General features: G+C 39.2%; 2 protein-coding genes across 3 annotated transcripts; one reads left to right on the top strand and one right to left on the bottom strand.

The window, feature by feature from the left end:
- Positions 1-4: 4 nt before the first annotated feature.
- Positions 5-11,884, bottom strand: crlf1b (cytokine receptor-like factor 1b). 2 transcript variants are annotated; one of them, XM_020632045.2, is made up of 8 exons: positions 11,494-11,884; positions 9,145-9,423; positions 8,169-8,298; positions 7,785-7,960; positions 6,266-6,423; positions 5,024-5,192; positions 1,967-2,152; positions 5-1,138 (listed from the first exon to the last, which is right to left on the bottom strand). In XM_020632045.2, the coding sequence occupies exons 1-8, from the start codon at positions 11,552-11,554 to the stop codon at positions 1,122-1,124; spliced, it is 1,176 nt and encodes a 391-aa protein (XP_020487701.1). In that variant the 5' UTR covers positions 11,555-11,884; the 3' UTR covers positions 5-1,121. The 2 variants fall into 2 exon arrangements, with proteins under 2 accessions (XP_020487701.1, XP_065812012.1); XM_065955940.1 differs by having other exon boundaries at positions 6-1,138; positions 1,971-2,152.
- Positions 11,885-13,179: 1,295 nt separating this feature from the next.
- Positions 13,180-26,392, top strand: tmem59l (transmembrane protein 59-like). The gene is made up of 8 exons (XM_020632171.3): positions 13,180-13,500; positions 14,802-14,907; positions 15,643-15,737; positions 15,898-16,050; positions 21,118-21,223; positions 22,576-22,690; positions 23,047-23,164; positions 24,538-26,392. The coding sequence occupies exons 1-8, from the start codon at positions 13,189-13,191 to the stop codon at positions 24,694-24,696; spliced, it is 1,164 nt and encodes a 387-aa protein (XP_020487827.1). The 5' UTR covers positions 13,180-13,188; the 3' UTR covers positions 24,697-26,392.
- Positions 26,393-26,985: the final 593 nt, after the last annotated feature.

Raw genomic sequence — 26,985 nt, 5'->3', positions numbered from 1 at the left:
TTGACTTTTTACTGTTTAATACACTGAACACAAGAGGCCGTGAAAGAATACAAACATTTTTAAAATATGAAGGTACACAGATATGAACAGTATGATAATATGATTAAACAGTCTGTTTAGACACAGGACTTGATGAACATTTTACAGAGGAGTCCTTAATTCATGGGTATCAAATAACTGATGTATCAAAAAAAAAAAAAAAAAACATTAGTGAAAAAACATGTGAAATTAAAGTAGTACTAAGAATAGGTTTTTATGCAACGTGTTAAACAGTTTGCTACTTAGGTTAGAATTTAGTTAGACCCGAAACCTAATGGATAAGTTGTTTGATGAAAAAATAGCTCACTAGCTAAGCTATTTTCAAAATAGATAAAAGGGCTTTTGTAGAAAAGTGGTGACATTCACTCATCTGATTTTCTCAGATTTAAATCACTGAAAATTAAACATATTGGGGTTTTAGACATTTGAGACAGAATACAAATACTGCTGCACATATCAACTTTTGCATTTATTCTTTACCATCTAAACATGTATAAAATGATTCATCAACTGATTTACAAAAAAAAAAAAAAGTAGCAGCTAAATCGGTAATAGAAATAATCAAAAATAGTTGTAATTGCAGTGAATTCACACATTTGGAAATTCCTTAAACATTGACCCATGAAAATTGGGTTAATGTTTGCACAGATTAATCATTAATTTATACTGACATTATAAGCCTGTATTTCTTTTAGGATACTTTATCAATGCTTTAACCTCTGTGACATTATTACAGCATCAGAGATATTTTTGCAGGAGGTTATTATTAAGTCTAAATGTCTCGGCTAACTTTTTCACGTTTTCAAAGAATCACATTTAGTTAGTGAGGGACTGCATGTGACTGTTTTTGCAACAGATTTAAAAGACAGATTTGGCCAGCGGAAACAGCAGAAGAAGGCTGCATTGTCTATCTTCAGTCATCTTCCACCCGGGCCCTTTAAAACCAAGTTAAGGCTTTATGACCAAACACTGCGGTATCCTTCAGGCGAGGCATTGGACCTCTCACACAGCTGGGACCCACGGGGCCACTAATCTATTCTTGAATTAAGCATCACAGTGATCCTCAGTGGTGATGCTATGAATTATCTTCTTGAAAAATCTGAAACGAGAAAAACAGATGGTTCAAACTGGGATAAACTAAAGTGGCAAACTATGTAATCTACAATCATTACAATAATCACTTAGTCTGGCTGCCCCATTCTCTTTTTCTCAGTGTCCTTCTTTGCATCATCTCTCTTTTTTTATTCTCAGTACATCACTCTTGAGCCCCACTCCCTCTTACTACATTTCTCTCAAGGTGATCAATGGGAACCTGTCACGGTGAGAGAACAAAGACATTATTCAGGAGACAGCGTGTGCCCTATAAAGCACAAAAACACAGATACTACTGAGCTGATTGAGTAAGGTAGAGTGAAGGTTTCTGTGAGTTTGAGAGGATTATGCTGACAGATCGGAACTCATCATAAAGTAACAAACACATAGAAGATGTTGCTCAGCGTGACATTTGGCCTAAGTTATTTCGGTAAAGACTTCTCATACTAATAGGAAACATACAATACAGAAACGAAGCACATCTTTAACTAAATTAACATGTTTCTATCTCTTTGTTGTGGTCCTCAGATGAAAGGCATAAGTCTACTCTGTTTTAAATATGTCATAAAATCAGAGTGCATGACTGAGAGCACATCTACTTCTGGGCCTGTAAAGTTAAAACCGCACATTTTTACCTTTATAATAAAGCAGAGAAAGAAGCCTCACAGAGAGCCAGCTCAGAAGAAGTCAGTCCTCTGTGTTTTTTAAAAATGCTGACCACATGAATTTAGAAAGGAGGGGTCAGAGAATCACTTCAGGACTCCACTGCAGCAGAGGCAGATTGTGCGAGAAGCTCAGAAGAGATAGTAAAAAGAAAGGGAGAGATTGCGCTTACCTACCTGGTTGCGTGTTTTGTGCGATTTCTGCAGCCACACCCTCCACTGATCATACAGTTTGATCGACATGCCACTGCAGCCATTCGCGTGCTTGCGGACCCAGCCGAAGAACTGTTTGAGTTCCCGTCGCAGGGTGGAGTTTCGTTGGCTGGGCTTTGAATCACAGGACCCACTCTTCAGCTGCTCTAAGAGGGGAGGAGAGGAGAGGAGAGGAGAGGAGAGGAGAGGAGAGGAGAGGAGAGGAGAGGAGAGGAGAGGAGAGGAGAGGATGTATAAAGTACGAGGTAAGAGAGAGGAGAGAGGCAGGAGGATAGAAGAACAGTGTGAAGGTTAAAGTTAGGACGGGTTTACTTGAGGTGTAATATAAATTAAAGCACAGGCTGGTGTTTGTGTTTATTACCACAACAAAAAACACATTGTCATTTAAAAAGTCTTAGTGTGATGTTTCAAGGACTGGCAAGCAAAAAGACACCCCTACATACTAAATTATATTTAAAAAAATGGTAAAAAGAATGTGAAACAAAAATATCCACGGAAGACTGGCATAATATATGCAACATACAACGGACATCCACCAGCTCCAGAATGTGGAAAGAATTATGTCGGAAAAACATAATTAGATTTTTCATTACACCAAAGACCAAAAATACGTTTTTAACTACTCAAAGGCAATGGGTATGAATGACCGAAATAATTTGTGGAGTTATTTTTAGGTAATCTGACACGGGACATTGCTTATAGTTAAGACGAATATCTGGTGAAAATTTGCTCGCAGCAACAAAGAAAGCAGTAACCAGGAAATGGCTCCTACTTTCAAAAACTGGGTGGAAATTGTTGAGGAGATAAATGACACGGAGAGTCACACATGTTCTGAGAATTCAACAGTCAGAATTTACAAAGAAATGGGGTAAAAGGACATCTTACAAGACCCTTAAGGGACACCACCTAAACACCTGGATGAAGATGGAGATGTTTCAAAAAAGTGTACCCCACTGACATGAGCTATGTATGTATGTGTTTGTTTAATTGCTTGTTCCATTTTGTCTGTGCAAATGAAAAATTATAAAACTCAAGTTACAAAAAAAAAGTCTTAAGTGTGGGCATGTGGTGTTGTTGTATACATCTTTAAACACATTTGTATTTTAAAGAGAAAGAGATGTAACAAAGTATAGATTTTTATTTTTTTGAAGATTTTTATTTTTGGGCTTTTTGTGCCTTTAATGGAGAGATAGGACAGTGGAGGTGGAAATGAGGGAGAGAGAGTGGGGAACGACATGCGGGAAAGAAGCCATGGGATGTGAACCTGGGCCGCCTGCTCGAGACAACAGCCTCCATACATGGGGGGCGCGCACTAACCACTGCGTTAAAAGTATAGATTTTGACACAACTTTGCACAAACATCTCTGTCTACATGCAGGCTTCAGAAAAGCCCACACTATACCAGGCCTGATACACTGTGGTCATTTTTAGCTCATGTTGTCAAGGGAAGTGAACACGCATCAAAAATGGAAAGAAACATAAACTATCTAGCTCGTAATCATCTTCTTTGTACCTTTTTTTACTCTGACAAACTAAGGCACAGAATGAAGTCTACCAAAATAAAATACCTTTTATTTAAGTTTTTAAAAAACATATTTTTTTGTAAATCTCCAAGTTATATCAGATTCCTACTGACCCCTTTGTTTAACTTAATTTATCTCTTAAGTCACTTATTGGTGTTTAAAATAACAGATAGTTCATTTTAGTTTTACCCTCTTTCATACTTTTATAGTTCAGTCTTTATTTTACACTTCGATAGGTATTCAAATAGTGTTCAGACCTGCATGGGATGTCTATGTAGATTAGTATAGCTTTAAATACAAACTACCCCATGTGGAGCCATGAGATTAAAAGGATAAATTGCAATTACATAATAAAACAACTTTTGTATCTTGCGTCCTCCATTTGTTTGTTACGTCTATAAAACTGAAGACATTACCGTCATCATCATTTCATGTTTAGTGCTAATACGCAAATGCTAACATGCTAACATTGAACACTGGTATGATGTTTTCCAAATGAACTTGGTTAAAAAAGGACCTGCAGAATATTAGTGTTAGCGTTGACATTTGTGTACATGTTAGCTGGTTGACATTAGCAAGTAGCTCCAAACCTGATAGAGTCACAGAGATGTTAGCATGGTTGAAGATTTTTATTTTATTTGATCATTCATAAACCAAAAAACACTAACTGATGACAGTCACAACTATGACTTAGAATTCATAGACTTTTTCATAAAATACTCAAATCCTTAATAATAATCCTCTATCATCAAGTGCCTGTCTCCACTACAGGGGTTTTATGTAGAAAACTGATATGCTCGGTTCATATTAACGATAATTCATTTAGCAAAAGAGTGAACATTGTCATATATGGAGAAATATTTCTTAATTTAAAGTTCAAAACTGTGGAAGTGATCCTCCAAACTCTGCTTTCTGGGCAGTAAAAGCTACTAAAAGTCATTTTAAATCAATCCTTTATTGCAAACTACGGAGCCTGATAACGACTCCCTCCCTCCAGGGAGTAAATACCACATAACCAATGTAACTCATTATCTGCTCCTCCTGCTCCCAAACCTGCTTCCACTCAGGCTTTATAGGCCCTGTGTGTGCGCAGTCAGACGAGCAGCTCTTTAACCTGATCAATCTTTGAAGCTGACGACACAAATCTATCAAATGTCCCCCCAGCCCTTTGCAGTCCCCTCTAATCCTCTGCTGGGAGATCTCTATCAAGATATCTGGCCTATTGATGTTTGCTTTCTCCTGGTTCACATGCTGTTTGGATCTGCTTGTTCAGGATGTTGAAACAGGGATAAGGACATTGTTTTTCTGGCTTTAATTGATGATGAAAGGTTCATTATTAGACGGGATGAATTGTCAAGATATGTGGGCACCAGAGACATTTGGAAAGCTGTTTGCGTTACGAGCACACAAAGAAATGAAGGACCTCAGTTGTTCTTTTAAACATCAGCTTGATTCTGCATTAAACAAGTCTTGGGTCCTCTTTTATGTACTCACGGCTGCTGGGCGTAGAGGCAGCGGCCGGATGACTCCAGTCACTCCAGATGCCAGCCTTTCTGGAGCCATAGATGCCCACTGGATTGCACCTCACCTGGACAAAATAGACGGTCCCGGACCGAAGACCTGCCAGCCGACATGATGTCTGGTTACCAACATCATCCACCACCTGTGAGAGGGAATAAAACCACAGAGAGGTTTAATCAGACTTTTTTAAAGAATGTAAAGCTTCTGTGAGGAGTTTTTAGCTGGTTATGAAACAGACTGAAATTAGCCTCTACAGCTCTAATTGACATACAAAAGAAAGTCATGGCTGTTACCTGTGATGATTCTTGTTTTTTAAAGCGTATGCAGGCAACCTGTTTACAGATATTTCCTGTATTTTGTCAGTCAAAGTCATTGTTCTGTTATGTTGCTTTTATTATGTTCATGCTGAAAGACATTTGTGTATGACCATATGGCTTTGAAGTCGGGTAATGTATGGACAGGGAGAGAGAGAAAATGAGGGGGAGCTCTTTTTAATGATCCCGCTGCTTTTCTACCAGGCAAACACGACTCTAAGTGATTTAGTTACCTTATTAAATACTGTTAGACTTTGTTTCATAAAGATATGGCACAATATGTTTCCTTTTTGTTTTGTGCATGAAATTGCCTTTGCTCTCTAGTTTTCATGATACTTTAATGAAAATAAACATAAAAGTGGACGTCTGTAAGATGCATGGAGTCTTTTATGACCAGTATAGTTACATAGATGATGTGATAAAATCAGAATCATTTTAGTCAAATCATTGTCAAAGAGATGTTTCTGCTGCATCTTTCTGAATGTCTTCTTACTTTGTTTTGAGTTCCTTTTGAGTGATTCCTGAATAACAGTGGCATCACACTTACATTAACATTATTAGATAAAGAGTGAATACAGAAATCAAAGATGTACTGTCTGTCCATACACAGAAAAGAGAAAAAAGAAGCAGTGGGTAGAAAACATCAAAGAGGCTGTTTTGAAAGAATGACAGTTTCTGCAGCAAAGCCAGCTTTCTGAAAGGATCACTTGCAGCCGTCAAGACTTCAACAAGAGTATTATTTGCTTCAATGCAAAAAGAATTTGCTCGAGATGCAGCTGGAGATACTTTTTGCCTTCATCATTTAATAGATCACTCAGCTTTCACCTCCTATATTTCCCAAACTGCAGAGAAAATGTGTGTAGATTAGTCTGCTGATTTCTGGAATAGTTATAATGACCACCTTCCATTCAACGCTCTCCTCCAGTCTGTAGCGGATCTGATATTTGGCCTGAAATAGGACGTCCTTGAGCTCGTGGGAGCTGGCCCAGCGGATTGTCAGCTGGTCGTCGAGGTCGCCGACGCGGCTCACCTGAACGTTGGCAGGAGGGTCGGTGGTCACTGCACTCACAAAGAAAACAAAAAGTATGACAAGGTTTGTATACAGCAGATGTACAGTGTGTGGTTCGAGGATAAAAGGATACAAGAGTTTTAAATGATTAAACTCCTAACAGTAAATATTTTGAGAATACACAAATGGAAGACGAACATCACATCTCATTATTCTTCATGGTGAAGATGACTACCTGCTATCTGGCTCTGCATAGTAAGTTTAGTCCTTCAATTTCCCATGGAATTTTTAGATAGCTAGCTAAGCAATACAAATATATATATAAGTACAGATGTTCTTCTATTTTACTTGTTTTTATGATTTGTCTTTGTTTCCTTCTTTCCCTTTAGAATGACAAAAAGTGTCAAAAAAAAAGTAAATCTCAGCAAATCTTTGACATTCCCATACCATAAGTATATAGAGCCCTAACTTGCTGTTAAAACAACAAGTTATATAATGAATATTTATTTATTCTAATTTAAACGTATATAATGTATCTTGACTTAGATCGCAGCCTGGATCGCAGGTTTGGGTTCAGGTCTGTCTGTACTTCCTCAAGAACCAAACAGTTTACCTTCTGACTGATCCAGCTCTTTGAAGGAGAGAAAGATGGAAGGAAAGATTGGAGGAACGATAAAGGGGACGGCAGCACCAAAAACAAAGAGGGGAACTTATTAAACAACTCATTAAATGTCTCGTAAAAGTGTTTCCTGCTTCAGACGTCCTTCACTGCTGTTTGAGATGCAGTTATTCAGCGGACGTTCTCCTTTTCTTCCACTCTATTCAGCCCAAGGGAGCGAGGAAAACCCAAAATATTCTTCAGCTTATTGTTTCTGTCATAGAGGCAATGCATCACACGTATGGCAGAGCTCCTCTTTCTCGTCCTACCCATTTACAGCTCCAAGTTATCCGCTCCTCAGTGTGCAGTGAGGACAGGAAGGAGGCAGCACTCCCTCAGGAACAATATACACTGATTTTAAAATGTGGCCGTCACTGTAGTACACAGAACTACGGTACGTTATTAAATTACCACTGGATAAATTGTGAGGAACACCTGCTTTTGCTAATTTATAATTTCCTGAATTTCTCATTTAGAGGCCCTTAAAGCCAATGCCTGAGAGGCATCTGATGTGCGGTCAACTTTTAAAACAGCACAGTTTATCTTGGAGAGTTTCAGCCTGAACCCATAATGTTTCTACAGCGGCACATCAAAGGAAGCAAACCATAAGAATATATGCCCTCACTCCAAGAGAAGTGGGATTGCCTTATGCAGGAGAGCCGCAGAGAAAAAGACACATTTCAAAGAGAGGAAAAGACATGAGAGCAAGGGCAGGTAAATGAAGGACAGGAAAGGAGAGGTTTGCTTACTCACCTACATTGAGGATGTCCAGGGTGGTGATGTCGGAGGTGGCAGAGCCCAGCTGATTGGCTGCCTCCACCCAGATCTCATAGGGCGTGAAGAGAGCCAGGTTGCGGGGGATGTAACAGGAGTAACGCAGCTTCCCTGCTGTGCCGTCATTTTCACATTCCTTCTCCTTGCCATACCACCTAAAACAGAAAAGAAAATCATATTTTGTTTCTGCTTTCATTTCTGAAAGGCAATTTTAACAGTTGTTTAATTCCCTTAAAAAACAAAAAGGAAACAGCAGTCTGTTAGTGTAGTATGTTGCGGCACTGATGCATTTATTGCCTGTCCACCAGAGTGGCGCTGGATGAGGTGATCACCTGTGAGCTGCAGCGGGTCGGGGGCGCTCACCTCAATTTGTACTTGAGGATGTATTTGGTTTGGATGTGGGTCTCCCCCCGCCCCCCTGGGCTCCACTTGCAGCTCAGGTCTTTTGTGTTACGGGACCAACATGTTATATTGACAGGCTTTTCTGGAGGCACTGAAATTAAAATACAAAACAACTTGGAGAGTTATATAATTTATAGTATGTATAGATGATTGTTTTAAAGATAAAAATGGCAAACTAACTCTTCTGGTTGGACGTTGAAAATGAGCTAAAGGTGGGGTTGACCAAAGAGGGAAGTCAAATAAACTTGTGATTTAATCAATAATTTAAGTCTCAAATTTAAGAGTGATTAAAACAGCATGAGGCCAGTTTACTTTTCTTTGGTTTTAAGTATTCAAACTGTTTAGCCTTTACATTAAAGCAGCTCATACTTTATCACTGACCGACTCAAATGAAAAGGGCTTTTTCAAGACTTAAAAACTATAATAAGTAAACAACAAACATCATTTTAAGTCTTGTGGTTTTTTTATACAAATTATTAAAGTATAAATAGACTTATACATTATACAACTGTGTCGTTGAGAAACACACTTATTAAATAACAATCTTTAGAGGTTTCTTCATGTGAATAATTCTACTGAAATGTATTTTATATTTTTTAAATATCATCTTACAGGTAAAAGAAAATCTCCCCTTATAGAAGGTTTTATGATTTCACTTTGGATTGAGTTTATTTCAATGCAAGTTCATTTTCTTTTAATGGTTTCAAATGGAAATAAATGTTGAAGTTAGTTAGAAACAAGGGCAGCATTTGGGATTTAATTAGGGATATACAAAAACTGCTTTAGAAGCGAGAATATACTGTATGGTATTCATTTACATTTTTACATACACACTACAAACTCCTAAAAGCCCTATGCCATATTAACAGCCAGCGTTCTCAGCAAAAGTGAATCTGAATGACAAATCTCCGTATGAGTCTTTGCAGATTAAACTTACTGCCCACGTAGAGACACGAGCCGGCCAGGACGTGTCCATCTGCTCTATGACACACCAGGTTGTCTCCAGACTGCTGCTGGGAGCCGTTGAGGTTGTGAAGAGTGACACTCAATGCGTCAGGGCCCAGCATGCTGTAGGTGCTGTTGGACAGAATCATGCCGTTTAGAGTCCAGTACAACGAGCCGGTGCGGCTGCCAAGCTCGGGATTCAGCGTGCAGGTGGCTGTTAGAGAGGAGCCGATCTGCAGGACGGGATCCTGAGGGGAGATCACTGCTACATCTATGTGGTGGAGACAAACATCAAAAAACACTAAGAATTTTTAAAGTACACTTATTTATCTTCTAACATGCCTTTTCTTTTCCCAACGTTTTTATTACATTCTATTGAAAAAATGTCTATAATGAAATTCCAGAGCCCAAGCTAAGGTCTAGTCCAACCACATTTCTCAAAAACAAAAAACAAGGTCATCAAAATTAAGACACAAGAACCTGCACTTTTTTTTTTAATCTCGTCTGATGAATAACTTTAATATATACAAATTCATTACAAAATATATTTCAAGGGGAAATGTTTGAACCACTACTTGTTTAAACTCTAGTTTGACTAATTAATTAATGGGGATTTGTTTTATGTTTTTGTTACTGCATCCCCAAAGTTTTTGTCTTTCTCTAGCTTTTGCCACTATTGTGTTTTATGTTGGATGTCTCATTAGGTCAGTGTCCACATTTCTTTTTAAATACACTTAAAGTGCCAACTGTTTCTAGTACCCCTTCACTATTTACATGATTTGAGGAGCTGGTCCACTCTCGCCCCCCCCCCCCTTTTTTTATGTGTAACATGCATTAAGTCCTTGGAAACTGCTCATGTGTGCAGTTTCATTTTTGTAGGCATTGAAGACAAGGTTCTATAGTGTTTAAATGTCATTCAAACCTCAAGAAAACTTTGTTTGTGTGAAGAGAAGGAGAACCACAGCAGCAGTAATGCATCAGCACAGAGCAGGAGCTCAGCACTTATTTATGACCCTGGAATGAAGTGGATTTATGAAGCCTCAGAGGGATCAGTCACAGAGGTCACCCTGGTGTGTCGGTAAAACCCTTGAACACTTTCCCATATACATAACGCCTCAGCCTTTATGATTGAATCCCCTGAGAACGCTTCTGCTATGAGTCTGAATGTTACAACTGTGCTTCATTGTGTAGATTTTTATTAACTTTGGTCCAGGTGTGCGGTGAACAACCTTTCCAACACATGTCCTTTTAACATCTCATGTGAAGAACACATACAGAGATAAAAGTGTTAGCAGATGAGATCACTTAAAGGCTTAGTCAGTGGTGTCAATATAAAGTGTGTCTGAAATAAACTGGAGAAAAATAAAAAACATACATGTGTTTTTTAGTTACAAATCATAAAGACGACTTGTTTCTTGGAATATTCTCGTCTTTTTTGCATTCCCTTCATATAACAGCAGCATGAACGTTGTTTATTGTATTTTGTCTGCATAGCTACAATAGCTACATCATCAGCACCATGTCTTCTGATTTTGGTATCAAACACATCTGGGTTTATTAAAGTGGATAATGTAATAGACAATAACTTGTTGGTATAGTCATACGCTGGTAGCCTAATTTGTCATCTAAGAAATGTTTTCCAAAATACCTTTTAACAACATTCAGCAAGGTTTTGCCAAGAAAAAAAGAAATCCATTAATATCTGGAGTTGTGTTTTTTTTAACGAGATTTAATGATATTATAAGCTACATAAATACACATTTGTCAAGTGTCAGAGATTTTGCCCTTCAGTTTATACTATAATACATATCCCCCTGGATACACAAGGTCACTTCTTGCAGTAATGTACTTTTAGAAGAGCTGGCAAAATCAGACTGTTGATACATCAGTTGACATTATTTTCCTGCAATGATATAAAGGTATATCTAAGAAATAAATAACAAGAATTTGCAGTACATTAAGGTCAAACATACTTTAAAGGTAATTGAAAATAGTCTCTTAAAGGGCACAGACATTTTTTATTAGGCCTATGTAATCAGAAAGAATATTGGCTCATACAGTATTGTAAACTCTCAGAGCCCATATAATGAATAACATGGGCTACAAAATGCCATTTGGTCGGACTCACAAACTGCAATTCATGTTGGAGCCATCACAACCTTTTTGTAGGTGTGAAATAACTGAATTCATATATGAACCATGTTTGGAGCTTCGAGCTGTTCACTCCTGGAAGCTCTGATAATATCTTTAGTTAACTCTGCTACTCTACACTGACACATACATCATCGTTATGCCCATCGGTCTGTCAGCTTGTCATTTAAAAATAAAGTTTGGTACTTACGTGTCGAAGACAAAAACACACTTGAAACAAGTAGTAGGAGGAGAGGCATGAAGGAAAACATTGTTCTTCTGCTATGTTTCTTTGTGTTTATTTCTCTCTGTCCCTGTCCCTTTCGTGTTTCCTGGACATGAAGACCAGCAGGGTTAAAGTTGTAGGAAGAATTTCGCAGCTTCTCTCAGGCGACTCTCGGTGACTCTTCAGTGAAACCAGACAGCAAAACAAAACGAAACACTGTGTATGCTCCTTTTGAAACTCCTCTCTCTCTCTGCTACTGCTGTGACACTCAGGTTCATACTGTCAGCTCCACCCTCGCTTTACCACACAGACCCGAGTCATCAGTGCTCCTCAGTCTGTCCCCTCCCTGACACTCCCACTACACAGTCCCACTACATAGCCCACAACCTACACACAACCTACACACAACCTACACACAACCTACACACAACGACAACTAACAATTAAGCACAATTAGAGATCAACTCTGTAATCTACATCCTGGTCTTTTATCAATTAGAGACAGTGGAAGGCTACAAGTGAGGTCCTGACCCATAAACATCTTTGAAAGCTAATTGTGGAGAATTTCATCCTAATATTGTATAAATAAAATAAAATAGATAAAGATGTGATGTATTTAAATACTATATGATAAGGGCTGTCAAACGATCAAAATGTTTATTTGTGATGAATCACTGAATTTCAAATCAGGATCAATCCCATTTTAACCGCATGTTTGAAATTCCATTATTTTGCGAAAAATCTATTTACAAACAACAACACTTTGTGAATATATTATCTTACTGTCCAAGTGTAGGCTATTTAAATGATAGGATTTTCCTATACATCAGTAGCCTAATGCAAAATGTCTACTTATAGGCTATATGTTTGCACCATGGTCTGCACTTACCTTACACAACCCCTAAAACAAGCTGATATGTATTTATTTTTCCTTTATGCATTCTGGTAATTTGATAGGATATCTGAGGATAGTTTATGGTTTACTGCTGTCTGATAGGCTATACAACCAAACTGCTCACAACAGACAGTCAAATTGTCATCAGGCTTACTGCATATCCTACTTTAACAATGTGCAAACTCTCTTTTTCTATATATTCACAACATAAATAAAATACCGATTTTTTTTCACTTCTGGTAAGATGCCAAACTCGCACTTCTATTGCATTAAGAAGAATCTCGTTCAAATAAAACGTCATCATGTTAAATAACCTAATGATTGCTGGGGTAGCCTACTTTTATAGCAAAGTTGTGCATAACAAATAAAACATCTCCCACACAGCGACACAATGAAAAGGCACTGAACATCTATCAAGTGTGCACTTTTTGTTGATTTAAGAAAAAGGGGAAACAATTAGCCTCTAATGTTATATCAGTTGTTAATATATTATTATATTATTATAGAAGGATATATTTAGCCTAATTGAGATTGATTGTTTCTGAACGGTGAGCCAACAATTGAAAACACATTGTATCTTCCTGCTCTGTGCATATGCATCTGTCCTCACAGCTCGGCCCTCATCAACTGTCCGCCACCTTTAAATGACTATCATCACTGCCACACTATGCAGTGAGGGCTTCTCTGTCTGCAGACTATGTATGTTTGTGTATTGGGGGGTTGGGGGGGGGGCAGCTCGTGCGTGATGATGATATTGATGCGCGTGACGCCACGAGCAGCAGCGGATGAGTGGAGCAGACAGGAGGCAGGCTGAAGCAGCAGCAGCAGCAGTAGCAGCAGCAGCAGCATCCGCAGCAGCAGCAGCGCCGCCACAAAGAGAGCTCAGTGCTGCTTCAGGCTCGACTCTTCACTCCTCTTCTTCAGGGTTTGAGATGCTCTGGCTCGGCGGCACGATGTGCGGCTTATCGGCCCTGCTCTCGATGCTCTTCGCCGGGCTCGTGGCTGCGTCTTCGGACCTGTTCGACAACCAACTGGGCGACATCAATTACTGCAAAAAGCAATGCCAGCTCACCATCAAAAACAAAAGCCCTGCTAAAGTAAGTTATTCTTGTGTGCCGTAGCGTAGGCTGGCTCTGCAGAAGGCGCGTTAACGTCGATGGTGAGCACATTCTGCTGTCCGACATTTCAGCAGCTGCATCGACACACAGAATTACTCTTAACAAGCTGCAGTCGAGTAAAAAAAGCCTCTGTTGTGATATGAGATAAACGAAAGGCAGGCTACGAGGAAAGGTTGGTGCGTAATGATCGCAGCGCAACATCATTGGTGCTCCGATATTTCGCTGCATCCTTTGAGATGCTACCGTGCAAAATTAGGCCAAAAATGGATGCAGCTGCATTTCTTGTGCACCTTGAAGACTCGTCCAAGAAGTGAGCTGTTTTCATCCAGCTCATCTTTGGTATGCAAATAACTGCACCAATAGGCTAATTGATCGTTTATAGGCCAACATTAAGATTGGCCTATCTATAGACCAGAGGGCGCGTTAGAAATGAAGAATCAGCCGGACTGTTGAAATCTAAGAAAACAATTATCCTGGATTGGACCACACAGCGCCTGCCATCTTGCACTAGGCCGAACTGGACCCTTGCAAGACGGTAGATTATGGTTTGAATTACAGCAGGAGTTGCTGTGCCTTAGAGCCTATATATTTCAAGCTTCGGATACCCCCCCCCCCCCCTTCCTTTCGCCTCCTCCTCCTCCTCCTCCTTCTCATCTGCTGCCTTCAGGTGTGGTTAAAAGTATCCTGCAGAGGGTGGGGGGGGGGGAGAAGCAGAGCTGCAAAGCGGTGCACAGTCACCTGGATTTTAAGATTGTGATTGAGAACTAGACTTTGTATTGAAACGTTTAGGGTCTAGTACAGCACATGTAATCTCTAAATTGCCGTTTAATGGTTTGGGGGTAATCTCTCCTCCCTGCATGGAGCAAACAGGCAGACGCACTGAGGATGATGACAAGCACAAGGCTCAAATAAAGCGTTCATGGTGGCGGTCAGGGAATCTCTTTGTGTCTCCTATTCCCAGAGATGTCACTAGAGGGGGCTGTTTCCTCATTTTAAACAGAGAATAAGGGCATTATGTCAGAATGTTAGTTACAGTTGCATCAATCCCTTTTGAAACCACATTTTTACCCCCCTGCAAAGTTGTAGTCAAAGGTCTAATGTTAACAGCGTGCTCATTTGTAGAGACAGAAAGCATCATAACAACTGTGTAAAGGCAGGCTATAATGCAGCATGCCGCGCCGTGTCATTAAGAAATGCCAGAATCTTTTTTGTCACTCATTCTATCAATGTTATCTTGAGTTCAGGAGGCCTCTCTAATTTTGTATCTGTCTGTCTTTTAGGACTCCATAATGAATGCCTGCCACCGCGGCTGCCGCCTCTACTCTATTTGCCAGTTCGTCAATGGCAACGCTGGCTTTAACACCAGCAGAGAGGAGTGTCAGGGAGGTGAGTGATTGTGTCACTTACAGCCCTGCTGAGCTAGCAGAGACCAAAGTTTAAGCAGCAGAGGCCTCAATATGTCATGTCAAAATGAAAGGCAGAGGAACAAATCCTCATAAGAATACATTTGAAATGTAGCCAGAGTTTTTCATTTGGACCCTATGTCTGCCTGCTGTAGATTCAAACTCTTATTCTAGTAATTTCTACCCTAAGTGTTTCCCAAAGGAGTGTGTCTTTTGGTGCCTTTGAGAAAAGATAATTTAAGGTGGAATGAAATAGATACATCTACTTCAAAGGCAGAGAAGATAGCAGCTACATTCTGTCTCACGGATTAGCAGAACAATTGCAGGCTGAAATCTCTGTTAAATATTGCATTGTTTCCTCTAAGCTGGAAGACTCTGAGTATTTTCTGGGTAAAGGCGCCACTTCCTGTTTGAACTGCTGTATTGGAAATCAATGCATGATTTACCGTCCAGACAGCAAATGCCCCGTCGCCCCCAGTTTCAATAAAGACAACATAAGATGAATCATCTCTGTGGAGTCCAAAAGATACATCTCACCAGCATCCTTATCTTTGTTCCCACATGAAATGTGTTCACTGTTTTTTTTCTTCCCTTATTGTCTTCCAGCTGAGTGTAGTGCTCCATGGTCACTTCTTCTCTTTCTTTTTTATCGTCATTATTTTTTACATCTTTTTTTGCTTCCTAACCCCCCCCCCCCCCCCTCTCTCTCTCTCTGCAGCCTGCCAGGAGGCGTATATCAAGCTGCTGGAGCAGGAGGCCTGCAGCACTGGCTGTGCCAGCCAACCCTCTGAACCAGAGATCAAGAGGAGGAAGGTGAGAAAGGCCACCAGCTGCACACACAAATACAGCAAACTGGGCTCCAAGTGCCAAAGTGACATAGGATGACTGACAAAATAATATCACAACTCAGAATACAAAAATGTACTCAATAAAGCATTCACACGTTAATAGTCTCATGCTCTCTCTTCTGCAGCTCAGGGCCATGACTCTTCGTCCTAAGCCCCCCTCTGTGATGGAGGCCGTATCCAGCTGGTGCAACGACATCGTTAGCTCTGCCCAGAGCTTCATCTCCTCTACCTGGACCTTCTACCTGCAGGCCGATGATGGCAAGGTTGTAGTTTTTCAGGTAAGCTAAGTGTTTGTCCTGGGAAAGTAGGCTCTGCGCTTTGGGTGCCCAGTTAGGGTTCATTCTTTAGCTTTGCAATAAGCATCTATCTCTGATAAGGTAAACGTTTATAAGTTGAAATAGTCAAAGTTGAAATTAACAAAGGAGTTATCTTAAGGAAATTGTTCTGGGCTGTTTTTTAAACAATCACAGAAGCTTCATTTTTTCAAATGTGTTTCTGGCAGAAGCAGCACTACCTACTTTACAAGAAATGAAAAAGTCAAACGTATATGTGGTTTTTGTTGAGCAGCAATAGTTGCCATACTAAAAAAGTACAACAATTCCACCTACCTCTGTATAACTTCCATACCAAAAATGTAAGAAAGCAAGATGAAGAGTCAACTTCAACAACAGCAACAAAGTCAACTGCACCAACAACGGACATATAAAGCCTTTTATAAGTTATTCTTAGCACTGTAAATTTTCACCTTATCATGCTTAATGTCTTCACTGACAATAAGGTTGAAATCTGGAGGGCTTTGCTGCAAAAGATGTCGACACATTGACTGTGAAATCTCCATAATTGAACCAGTCTCATAAACTTTATTGTGGCTGACTGAGTTCTGATATTGGAAAATTATACCCAGAGCTTTTATTTTCACATTCTATATTTTAATTGGAGGTTAAAAGCATGCCACTGAACCTTAATAGATGATTAGTGGAGCTAACCTCTGCTCCCTTTTATGATAGATAATATATACCTACACTGTTATATGGTGTTGTAGAGCTTGGGTTCCTGCCAAAATAACTCAGTGCTCATACTCCAGTCAATGCATTTGTGAAGGTTGAGTGAGCAAGGGCACACAGCAGGGTGGGAACAAGGTGGTTAGATTCATTCATTGCAGCACTTTAATTGTTTGTAAATGTCCTTTTAAATTATATCACAAGCCATCTGTAATATGAAAATTTGATACCTGGCAGGGTTAGCTGTGGTGAACACACATCAGGACAGAAACAATGCAGGAATGAAGAAAGCCTTGACTGCGCTTAATTATGGCTTTTAATCAATACATTTCTTAAATATAAACAGCGAATTGATTGGAGCTGAAGGAGTCATGGTTCTTGCTATGCAAGGCAAGTTTATTTATAAAGCACATTTCAACAACAAGGCAATTCAAAGAGCTTCACACAACATCAAAAGAATCATGACAGAGGAAAAAAATCATTTTAAATTATAACATTTATTTTTACAATTTTTTTTTACATTTTTACAACCTCCTCCATATCCCAGATTTGAAGGACTCACGTGAGATTTTCCCTGAATCTTGACAGGATGCATATTTTTACAGTTGTTCGCAAAACCTCCAACTGTTGGATAAATACAACAACAGTTATCACATGTTAAACATGTAACTTATGAAATTATTCCAACCCCCAAGCAGGTTATACTTGGGCTTCATTGGTCTGTCTTGTGTTGAAAAAAAAATACATTTAATTTTGTTTAAGTTTGGCTGTGGTTATCCATTCAAACGATTTCCTTATCACAACATTGCTTTTCTTTTTTTCCTTTTACTTTAATGGCAGATGTAGACATTATTGCAGCCTTGACAATACATCTGAATTCTTAGAGAACATATTACCAAAGTCAATGCAACCACCTATACATTGAAGCTATAAAAGGAAATGACCTGTCTAGACAGACCTAACCGTATCCTCCAAATTTCAAAAGCTGGTCAGATACCAACATCCTCGTTAGAGGTTTTCCTGTTTGCATAATGAGTCATTTTGACATTTTTAGCGATGTAATTAAAGGGTTTAAAGGGACATGATTCCAGCTAACACATACAGAAGAGTGTCTGTATAACAGAGGAGTCATTTATATGCTGAAACTCTCTTTTGGTTATAAAGATTTTAGTGCGGACTGGAGTCTGAGATGCAGCAGCTGCAGAACATGAAACATTTCTTTGGGACTTTGTGATGGATGGTTGCTCTTTATGGCAGTGACGTGCAGGCCGGAGCTGCATGAGGCTCCACGGGGCTGTGAGGAGACCATCAGGCCTGTGTTTAGTGGGCAGCTGGCAAACCGCCACCAACTTGACAGATTGTCTCTCTGAGCGTTGAAACAACAGAACAAGTTGAGGGACAGCAGTAGAGGGAAAACAAAGATACAAATGTATGTAGATGTCCATAATAAGCTATGTAAACACATCCATCTGTCCATATGTGTGTTTGTTGGACCCAGACATGTAAGAATAACTAGTTATGTTCAGTCTGAGCATCTCTCAAACAATAGAAACCACCACCAGACAGTGGCAGCAGATAGTTGAGATTTTGCAGGTGGCGTAAGTCACTCTAAGGCCACAAATGTGGTTTGTCCCCAGGGAAGGAGAAAATAAAATCAAGGAAATGTGTAATTATGAGGACATATTGGTAAAACACGGCCGTTCTTTTTGCACTGTAACCTTGTTATCTTGAGAAATCCGCCCATGTCAGTGTGACAGTGCGAGCATTCAGGGCAAAAGTGAGTCAATTCCTCCCACCAAGCCGAGGTTCTGTTCGCAAGCGGCCCTGCAGAACAAATTGAACTTGGTTCGAGGCTGAGTACAAAGAGAGAAATCCCCAACCCATTTCTCCTGACAATTGTATTAGTCACTCTACCCGGCTGAATTTTAAAGAAACTAAAAGGCTGAAGAGAACAGGGAGTACTGGTGGAAAAGTAGAGTTGGAAAGTAGTGTGCTGATGATGCTACACCGAAATGAGTGAGCTTCATGGACTCATACATGAGAAAAAACAGCTTTTCAGTTTTATTGTCTGTTGGTCCATATTTTGTTTGAATAAGAAAGATAATATTCTGTGTGTTTCTTATTATAATTAAAATTCCTTAACATACAAAAGGCTATGTCTTCCAACCACAGACAATTTCAGGCTAAGATACTGAAGCCTTTATATGTGCCTTTTGTCATCGCAATTCATTTTCTGATTTCTGAAAGCCACACCTGAGAGATCAATGGAACGGTCTTAAGTGACACCATGGGGGTGCTGTAAAGTTCAAATATGAAGCACCCAGGTCGAAGGCCATGATTATTTAGTATTAGTATTTAGTATTTTAGTATTTATTTATTTGCACACTAAGGGAAAAAAACAAATAACAAAATAGACAACATTCAGTGCAGGGAGAGGCAGAAAAATGCTAAAATATCACCAAATTAAAAAAAACTACTAAACAAAACATAATTAAGATGCAGAAACCAATATGTACACAGATATGTAGGAAAAATGTAGTAACTGCATACAGTAACAATGAAAAACAAAAGCAGAAAATGTGTGTAAATATGTGTATTGTAACACCATCAAAGCCTCTGTGAGTAGATTTTTGGCCGAGTGGGTGTCGGATGAAGTGATTATTTTGCATTTCAAATAAAAAAAATGTAGGCTTTATTTGATTTTTGTCTTAAACTGAGAATGCTTTAATTGCTGTTTGAATTCAACCTTGCTTTTATTTTGAAATAAAGTCAAGACCTTCTGGTAGATTGAAGGTAACAACGTGAACTTTACCACTGAAAAAGAAAGTAGTTACGGATCAAAACCTAAATCAAAGCAGCTAAAAGGAACGGTATAAAAATAGCATGCTATAAATCATGAATTAAAAAATGTATGCATTTATTTCAGACCTTCATAAATTGTGATTTACTAGTTAATGCTGACAGCCCTAATATTTACCCCATGCAGCCAAACATGTTTTACACATGACTGACTGTTAATGGACGAAGCCTAAGTGACATCAGCCATCAGTTACAGCACGGGGCTGTGGAGGCTCATCGGCAGCAGCCACCATGATGGAAATGCTGTCTCAACCTAACTTTCAGTCAACCTGACGACAGGCTGAGAGCTAGAAACCATTTAAACACAAAATCAACTAAATTTGTCTCTGTATGACCTAGATGTTTCTGTGGCTCAAATTCCTCATTCTGTTTCTCTGTAAGCACCTTTACATTCCCCTCATAATGCATTACAGATGCTGATCAGGCTGCGCTTGTTCTGATGGTTAAATCCCTTCAGTCTGTAGCCAATAAGAGGCGCCCCCCTCACATCTCCCCTAGTCTCTGAGATCTTTACCCTGGTGCTGCATCTGGTCTTAATGCACTGTTAGAAAACATTGCTTGCAAAGGGGAATAAACCCGGCTGTGAAATAACTGCAGGAGAGGACTGAAGGTTTTGTAACTTTAGAAAAGCAAATGTTATGGTATTTTTGTGTGTGTGTGCGCGTGTGTGTGTGCTGAGGCCAGCAGTAGTATTGTTACAACCGTCTACAGCTGCTGTTGTTGGGGACTCAGCGGTGGGGAACCTAAATCCTTGTTTAATGAGTTCTCCAAGGGAACCAGGAACACTGTGCACATAATAAAAAAACACACAATAGTGCAAATACTGACAGCGGGCTGTTTGTGAATACGTTTTTTCTATATTTTTTTCAGTGGTGCTGTCTCAGTTAAAGGTTTTAGAGAACGGTTTGGGGTTGGTAAGAAAGGTCAGATAAGATTATTAGACATATTGGTCTAAGGTAAGAAAAAATACCAAAATCAACATTTAATCACTTATTTTACAAATCAAGAAGGTAACAGTCTATGAGGGGATTGTTCACTATGAAAGTAGTTCAGAGTTTATGCAATATTTAATTAATTCAAATCAGTTTGATAGCACTCTCATGTACAAAGGTTGCATACGCAATTAGCCCAGTTTAGCAATTAGGTAATTAAAAACCCCACTGTGTCCTTTTTCCAGTTAGATTTTTGGCTAGCTCTATATTCCTGCTTATGTCATTTATGCTAACCAAGGCTAACTACTTCAGCTTCTTCCAACATGATAGAGGTATCAATCCTTAAAGAGAAATCTTCACAACAGAGGAAAAACTGTTTTGAACTATTTCTTTAAATATACAAAATTAAATCTCGTATCCACTTTTCACATCCTGTATCTGATCTAACTGCTGCGGTGTTTCTCTCTGTGCATCTCTGCCATCCATTTTGAGTTAAAGTTGTCAGTTGCTGTTTGGGTTGTTGAGCACCTTTGTTGTTGTATTTTATCCTCAGAGCCAGCCAGAGATGGAGTACTCTTTACCCGAGCTTCAGGCCCCTCGCTCAAATGTTGCAGACAAACCCTGGCCTCAGATCCACTCTCACACCCAAAGGCCCCACGGTGAGATACACAACACACATACACCAAACTTGGCACAACAACTGTAAATGATGAACATTAGCTTCCAAAGCAAAATCAACCCAATCAGCCAGACGGTGGCGCTGTAATAAAAGGAATAAAACATGATTTTTTTTTTTCATTCCTTAAGGCAGATCAACTTGAAATCTAACACACAGGTTCAGCTCATTTTGCAAATCACATTTTTGACATCTCCTAAACCGTAGGCCCAGTTGTGTCCAAATCTGCTGTTGATGCTCATTTGACGACGCTTATTAAATATTTTTTAAGGGTTGTTGTGCAGATTTTCAGGGCGTGTCTGTAAATAGGCCTACCAAAGCATTTTGATTCTGGCCCATAGGGGGCGCCAAAAATGTGTACCCCAAAATTGGGTGGGCAGATTTTCACTAAAATTGGTGTGTATGCTCTGGGGGTGAGCTATAGTCAATATCCCATGTGTTATATGAAAGGAGGCGCGGCCTATCACCTTTCTGCTAACTAACTCAAGATGCCTTTAATCAGTTTTGATGAAACTGACTGGAGACATCTTTGGCTATTCCCTGAACATACACACTGCTTTGTTAAAAAAAAAAAAAAAAAAAAGGAAATCAAATTCTTCTGGGGCAGCAGGGATTCAGAGGGCTGTGGTGTATGAGCTGGACTTAATTAATGTTGATTCAAGTTTGTTGTCTGTGTTTGGGATCAGAGAGTTGATTAGATTTAAACCCTGTTTAGAATGAATAGGTATGTATATAAGAGACTGTCAATATTTAATTAAAAATAATAATAATTCATTAGAATTAACAATTAGAATAGGTAATGTATTTAATTTAAAGTTGATGATATTGTGTATACATTATTTTCTTTGTTTGAAGGTTATGAATCTAAAAAACTCTCGATTTTTTTGTTCACTGAAACAAACTGGACTGTTATCTGTTGAGCATAACAAGATTAAGTGTTGAAAATAAAAGAGGCAAAAGAAGAGGGATTGTCCCGAGCCATGCATCCTTTAAAGATGAAGCAAGTCTTTTCATTGGTCAGGAATTGAACTAAAAAACCTCAAATGACACACACTGAGCCTCATTCAAATCAAGGGTTTAAAGGTGGATCGTTAAAAAATATATATATATTGAAATCCTGCAGGCTTAGTGTGACAGAAGTAGTGTGTGATTCTTTCTGTTTTTGAAATCAGAATGAAATCAGCTGAAAGTGACTCTTTTCAACGTGTTGAGACTTGAAACCTGCTCACTGCTGTTTGCAACATAAAAATGGCTGGAACCTGCTTATTGTCCCTTTGCAGCAATTATATATATTTTTCAGATTTTTTTTTTTTTTTTACAATGATTGTTTTTCAGGTGTGAGGGGACATGGGGAGAGGGGATCATCCAAAGCAGGGGGGAAAGGCAAACACCCCGTCCAGCACCCAGAGGACCCCACAGCTGAGCACGACTTCCTCGGTTGCATGTCAAGGTGAGATGAAGCTTACTTCCTACCAACCTTTTCTCCTTAGATAAACTTTATTCTTTACACACAGTCTAATGTTATTATGAAAATCAACCTGCAGAGACTTTAAACTGAGCTAAGTCATCACCAAACCTCATATCTATTTCTTTCAACAATTATCATGATGATCGAATTACAATCAAAAATATGCTGGATTGAGATGCATCCAAGATTATCTAACTCACAGTTTCATACCTCTTGGTGCTCATTTTATATGTGAATTAAGGAAATTAAAAGTGATGTGTATGGTAGGAAAAGTTTAATCACGGTATCCCGCCAAACTCTTTTCTCCCTCTTTTTTCCCAACCCCTCTTTTTCTACAGACGCTCAGGCCTTCCACGGTGGATCTTAGCAGCCTGTCTCTTCCTGTCCATTATGGTCATGTTGTGGCTCAGCTGTGCCAGCCTGGTCACTGCACCAGAGCAGCACATCAAGACACAGGTACAAATCACACAAACAGAAAGTACCCACACCATCAAAGACACATGCACACGTGAGGGAAGCAAAGACTTTTTCTGATGCACCTTTCCTCATTTATTCCCAAACTGAAGACACTACTGCACCAACCACCTGAGAAGATGTCACTTAAACTGAGACATTTCTCTGTGTTATAGGATTCTTACCAGCATTTTCCATCCGCAACAAATAGCAAGCCGCGGTATAATGTTCTTCTTTTGTGTTATTCAAACTCCCTTTGTAACCATCTGCTGGTGTCTGAAGTCTCTAGTTTGAGTGACACATCTGGTTTATGCAGCCTGGATTCACTTGTGTTCATCTTGTTTAAATCAAAGACTCAGAGTTACCAGGGCAACAGTTGTGTGCATCCTCTTCCTTTCTTCAAACTAACAACAGGCCTTTTAGATTGCAACACTGTAAAAACTGTTATATAATTGAAACCAGCATTGAATGAATGTCATTGTCAGTAACATATTTGAGTTAATCTGGACATTTGGAGTCTTATAATAATGTTTCCCAATGAGAGAAGAGCCAGGTGAAAAGCATTTTATGTGTGCTAGAAATGTGACATTCAAACTTGAATTAGTTGTCATAATGTATCACATTTACAGATAATCAGAAATACCAACATGAAGCCGTCTTATTATTTGAACCCAGGGAAAAAGGAGCATGCTAACAAGTAGTGGTAAAAAAACAGATCACAGCAGGTCTATAATCTGTTCGGATAATTCCCCTCGGTTTGGGCCGTATGTGATCCTCAGATCAATCCACTGTACAAATAGGAAGTCAATTTAGTCTTTTTGAAATATATATTTATGGGGGTACTGGATAGCCCAGTGGTTATGTTGCACACCCCATGTACGGAGGCCATAGTCCTCATCACAGTGGCCGGGGGTTTGAATCCGAGCTCTGCCCTTTGTTTCTTGTCATCACCCACTCTCTCCTCCCGACATTTCATGTCTCTCTCCAGCTGTCCTTTCTTATGAAAATAAATAACGCAAAATTCACAAGAGGCCCAAAAAAAGAACTTAACAAAAAAAAAGTATACTTTTTAATGAATCTTAACTTTCAATTAAAAAAAAAGCAAAATTGTGTTGAAAGTTAGTGTTGGCACTGTGTTTGTTGGTCGTCCCACAGTTTCTTGGTTGATTTGGGCCAAAGTTGGTTAGAGTCCATCAATTCCATATCAAGGGATTGTAAGTTTTGAATCCTGGCATTCAGGGTATTTGGTGTAAAAATAAAACATGACACCTGAAACAAACGCCTCTCTCTAATCCAAATCTAACTCAGCATATATGTAAAGACAAGGTGGGGTGTTGTAAGTCTTCTTCACTTGTTTCTTCTTCTTGTCTCTCCAGTTGAGCATCAACGGAGACAAAGAGTTTCTGGATAACTCCGTCAAAGTCAACCCATACCACCTGAGTCCTGTGATCGCCGTGGCTGTCAAACAATCGGAGGAAAGTCAAGAGGCGGGGCCTTTGCCGGTGAAGGTTGACCTCAACAAAACATGCGTTTAGAATGGACCAATGGGGAGCTGCCGTTTTGTTTCCCATGGTCACTTTGTCCACAGTCCTTGGCCTGTGTGTGAAACAAACACAACACAGGACTCACTGAGTCACCAGAGTTTTTGTAAGTCATCTTTTTAAGAGCATGGCACCCTCCTGTCATTTAAAATTACAATAATGAAACCTCTAGCTTTTTCCTGTTGGTCTGATGCTACTTTACTTCCTTGTTCCAGATTTGTTCCAAGTCCATCTTTAGATGATTACAAACACTCACAGCCTGCTCAGTGCTTATTAATAACTTGGTGTGCATGTCTCAGAGCTACAATGGAGACGAGCAGGGAGGACAGATTAATGTAAGAGATTTTCGAACATGTTTTTTCTTTTCTAAAAAAAGAGACACAAGTCAGTTCATTTTAGCTCAAATTTTTCCACATTCCCACATAAAAGTTTGGATTCATTAATAAGCTGAGAAGATTAATGGAAGGTGGGTTAAGTACTTCAGCTTGTGAGTGCTGCAGGAAGCAGATAATGTAGCTCACAGTAGTTTATGATCTGTTTACATAATCGGCATTATGGGCTGTTTACTTACTCAGAATGAAATGATGAACTGCTCTAGAAATTCACGACCATATTTCCCCCCTCACGAGGTGAAACTACTTTCTAGTGAGCTTCACATTATTAAACGAGAGCACACTAACTCAAACAAACTAAAATAGTGTCTTTTGTCACGTTATTCCACTGTGTGTATGTCTGGGTGTGTGTGTGTGTGTGTGTGTGCGTGCGTGCGTGCGTGCGTGCGTGCGTGCGTGCGTGCGTGCGTGTGTGCGTGCATCTTCAACACAACACAATATGTATTTAAGGGGAGCCAATACTCAACACTCCTATAACTGGAACTAGACAGATAACTGCGCGCTCTTCTTGATGCTGATCCAAAATAAACTTTTATTTATTGTCTTTGTATTTATTCAGTCATCCACATGAGTTATCTGTTCAAGTGTTATTGAAGTGCCATGTACTGTACATATAACCATCATACAAATGTAACCGCTCTGTATGTAAAATACATTGTAACACAGATTGCATAGAGGGGATATTGCACCTATTACTGTATTATTACTACTATAATTATATTATTGCTCTTATATCAATTGAAGAGTTCTTAGCTGTGATATGTGCCATGTGCTTTCTAACAGCTGCCTATTTTGTATGTCCTAGGAGCACACACTGAACGATAACCTCTGTAACAATGTGTACTGCAAAGCTTTGATTATTTTGTTATCGGCCAGATAATTGCACAGTCTTATAGAGAAGATTTTTCTTTTCCTCTCGATGCTTTTGATGTGTGTAATGCTCTCTTTTCATCCAAGCTGTGTAGACAATAAACCGTGCATGCAAGTGACGCTTCGATAGTTTATCTTTAACCGCCCGCCATGCCCGTACGGCAAGCCTCTGCTGTAGACTTGTGATTTTTTTGTGTTACTATTTACTGTAAACACTGAATAGAAGACGTGACGATGATTGAGAAATCGCTCCCATGATTTACAGGAAGGACTCTGAATAATTAAAAAGCCATTCAATCAATATCTGTGCTGGTTCAAACTGATAATACAAGGAATATGATGTGTTGTTTCCTTTTTACGCCGTCTGTTTCTTTTCAATGAAATGATACTTACAACATGATGAAATAAAGTGTTTTCATTGTAAATAAGATGGTTGGGCCTACGTGTTTTTTATTCACATAAAATAGGAAATAAAAATGCTTCTGTTTGCATTATGAGCAACCATTAAAAAAAGAATTACAGCATTAAAAGCATTTAGGATAACTTAACTACTAGCTTACTGAAAATTTAAAAACATATTTCCAATAGTATTTGGATATAAAAGCAATGTTGGGACATCAGAATATCACATCTTTGTGTGTAGTAGATCGTTGAACACCTTATCCCTAAGCCGCTCTTCAGGGAAAGATTTCCACAACACCTTGTACACTGGCATCAGGATTTAGAGACATCACATCACTGTATGCACTTGAAGTAATCTCATAGGTGTTTGCTGTGGTTGAGGTCAAGGCTCTGTGCAGATCCGTAAAGTGCTTCTTAACCAAACTAAAATAAAAAAATAACATCCCCCTGCCCTCTTCTGTCACTGCAAAACAGACATTTACCCTCATCAAACTTTTGCCATTTAGTTTAAAAAAAAAACAACACATAGGCCTATATGTTCCTGGATAATTTAGCATTACATTTTAAATTATCTTGAGCAACTCTTCTCAACCCCGTTCTGCTCTACAGTTTGGATGGC

Source organism: Labrus bergylta, chromosome 6 (genome assembly GCF_963930695.1).
Source record: "Labrus bergylta chromosome 6, fLabBer1.1, whole genome shotgun sequence".
NCBI classification, from domain to species: Eukaryota; Metazoa; Chordata; class Actinopteri; order Labriformes; family Labridae; genus Labrus; species Labrus bergylta.
This window is presented reverse-complemented; position numbering and strand designations above follow the sequence as displayed.